General features: G+C 37.8%; 1 protein-coding gene across 1 annotated transcript; it reads right to left on the bottom strand.

Annotated features, from left to right (window-relative positions):
• Nucleotides 1-283: 283 nt before the first annotated feature.
• Nucleotides 284-2,142, bottom strand: LOC132180071 (pyruvate kinase isozyme A, chloroplastic-like). The gene is made up of 3 exons (XM_059592914.1): nt 1,904-2,142; nt 1,236-1,714; nt 284-990 (listed from the first exon to the last, which is right to left on the bottom strand). The coding sequence occupies exons 1-3, from the start codon at nt 2,134-2,136 to the stop codon at nt 689-691; spliced, it is 1,014 nt and encodes a 337-aa protein (XP_059448897.1). The 5' UTR covers nt 2,137-2,142; the 3' UTR covers nt 284-688.
• Between the last annotated feature and the right edge of the window lie 677 nt (nt 2,143-2,819).

Raw genomic sequence — 2,819 nt, 5'->3', positions numbered from 1 at the left:
AAAGGATGCCAAATTTTCAGCTGATAGATAGCATATTCTGTTTTAATTCTCACAACTAAAATAGAGTGAATATGGAGTCAAGAATTAAACTTCTATCAATCTAACATATGCAGAAAAGAGCATATATATATTTCTAATGGGGGTGATACGAGGAGAGTATGACATCCATACTAGTCCTTTTTTCTTTCTTTTTTGTTTAAAATGATTTAATTCATTACCTGTTTTTCTAATATGCATAACTATAAAATATATATATATTAATCAAATAGAGTGAGAGGGAAAATAATTTAACAAACAAAGCCTAAGAACGCAATAAAAAAACACGGCAATGTTTACACAAACAGAAAAGGAAAAAAGGAAAGGCATAGTGGCTTTAACTCTGCCATACAAGGGTGAATTTTGTAACAAATAACCTAAACAAAGTTATCATAGGGTGCTATGAAGTGTGATCACACGCATAAGACCAGAAAAGCTCAAGTAGCATAAACAATTCTATTGAACCTACAGTTGCAGCCACTGACAAAGGGATCCAAGCGGAGGTCGAGGGAGGAGAGGACTGAATTCATGATTACTCTTTTTCTTCCAACGGCTAACCAAATTGTGGAACCATTAGTGAAGGATATAGCAGTTTAGACAGATAATACCATCTAACATATATGGATCAACGCTTGCAAACTAAATGAATTCTTCAAGGAACATTCATAACTTGAATAGACTGTAACATGTCTGAGACAGCAATGACAAGGTCACCTGATTTAATTAAATTTCTGGCCTTGAGCAATGCGAATGTTTTATTAAGGTTGCTTTCCATATCATCCGAGAAGCTCAGGCGAAAAGGTATCAGGCCCCACTGTAGGTTCAGACGCCTCCGCACAGATGTGGTGGTAGTAAAAGCAAAGATCGGGCAGTCGGGTCGGCAACGTGAGAGGAGAGATGCCATGTGCCCTGTCTTTGTGTAGACAAAAAGTGCATCCACCTCCAAATTATTAGCTGCAAAATCACAACTCACATAAGCCCACCAAATTTAACAAATACCAAGTAATAATGTAAACGGGTTGATTAAGGCCTAGCTGATAGGTCAGGCAGGTCCACTACCCCAAAGATTAAATGGGATAACAAGAAGAAAAATAAGGGGATAATTGAATATTTATGAAACACAATGGACTGAGTGCAAGAACATTTGCAAACTAAATTAATTTACCAAATCTGTATACAGACTTACAGAAAATGCTTACCCATCTTGGCAGCAGAACTACAAATCTCTTCTGAAATATTGTCGGAAAAGGAAGATCCAATGTCACGGAGTTCCATAGCTTCATGGCGTTTCTCCTCCCTCCACCACCTCTCAATTCTCAGACTGACACTTCTCAGAACAGTCAATGCCTTCTCCGGGAACTGGCCCATGGCTGACTCACCAGATAGCATCAAAGCATCTGCTCGCTGCCTAACTGCTTCAGAAACATCAGCCACTTCAGCTCTGGTGGGTGTAGGGTATTCAATCATGGATTCAAGTAGCTGAGAGGCGACAATGACTGGCTTATTTAGCTGCCTGCAGAGTTGAACAATCTTTTGCTGCGCAGAGGGGACCTGTTCCAATGGTATCTGAGCACCCAGATCTCCTCTTGCTACCATAGCTCCATCTGATGCTCGAATGATCTCTTCCAAGTTCTTCAATGAGTCAATACTCTCTATCTTTGCAATGACAGAAATATCACTGCATCACCACATAAAAATAACCAAGTCAGCCTAGAAATTGACAACATCTCAATTGTTGTGGAACTGAAGGCAACTAAAAGACTACATATACATATCAACATATAAGAGAATTTAGAAGGGTGGACAGTTTTCATGACATTATAACGACTGAATCGATAATACTACATACACCTATCAACGTGCTTACCTATCACGAGCTCGTGCTGCAATATAGCTTTTAAGATGATTAATCACTTCAGCAGACTTGACAAATGATATGGCAATAAAATCGACGCCCTCTTGAATCCCAAAATCGATATCCAACCAATCCTGAACATATAAAAAGCTAGAGCATAAGAGGAAAAAAAAAAAAACACACACACACAATTTTTGCACTGAGAAAAAGAATCCTACAATACTGTAATCCAGCATCCAAATCATCAATTTTATAGGCAACCAAAAACGTGAAAAGGCAGACACAAAGACACTCCTATGTGCACACATGCCAAAAAAAAAAAAACATGTTTATCATAATTGAACATGTTTTCTGTTTTCTATTCCTAATATGGATCATAGTAGTGATCCAAAAGTGTGTTTCCAGTTTATAGCACAACATAAAACAGAACAAAAAACATGTATGTTCGGTTTCTGAAAACAAGAAAAACATATGTGGTGCCATACAACCCCTGAAGTCTGTCCTAGTCTATGAGTGTGTGTATACAATTTACAAATGAATTCATGTAGCAACACTCTCATAAAAACTCCCAAGTCTTGAATTTCATTAAGACTGCATCACTCATTTACAGGTCAACCCAATCTCCAACAGCATATACTCACAACTTCAACAAATTGATGCCCACACAAGAGATAGCTTTGGGTATTCCTTCAATTGTGTATGTTGAAGAAGGCACAGTTACTTAAAGCGACAAAAGTTGTACTCTTGTTTGGAAGTTTGTTTAGTAGGAAATTTCAAAATGAAAGTTCTGTAATTTACCGAGAATTGACTGCAGCTGATACATGTATGTGGCTTGCATCTATTGAGTGGCACATTTTAAGAAATTTATGCGTAGCAGGAAAAGAACCAAAATGCCTATAGAACTCAATGTTAGGGTTACAGCTCAAAA

This window comes from Corylus avellana, chromosome ca4 (genome assembly GCF_901000735.1).
Source record: "Corylus avellana chromosome ca4, CavTom2PMs-1.0".
In the NCBI taxonomy this organism is placed as follows: Eukaryota; Viridiplantae; Streptophyta; class Magnoliopsida; order Fagales; family Betulaceae; genus Corylus; species Corylus avellana.
Note: the sequence above shows the minus strand (reverse complement) of the source record. Positions and strands in the feature narration are given on the sequence as shown.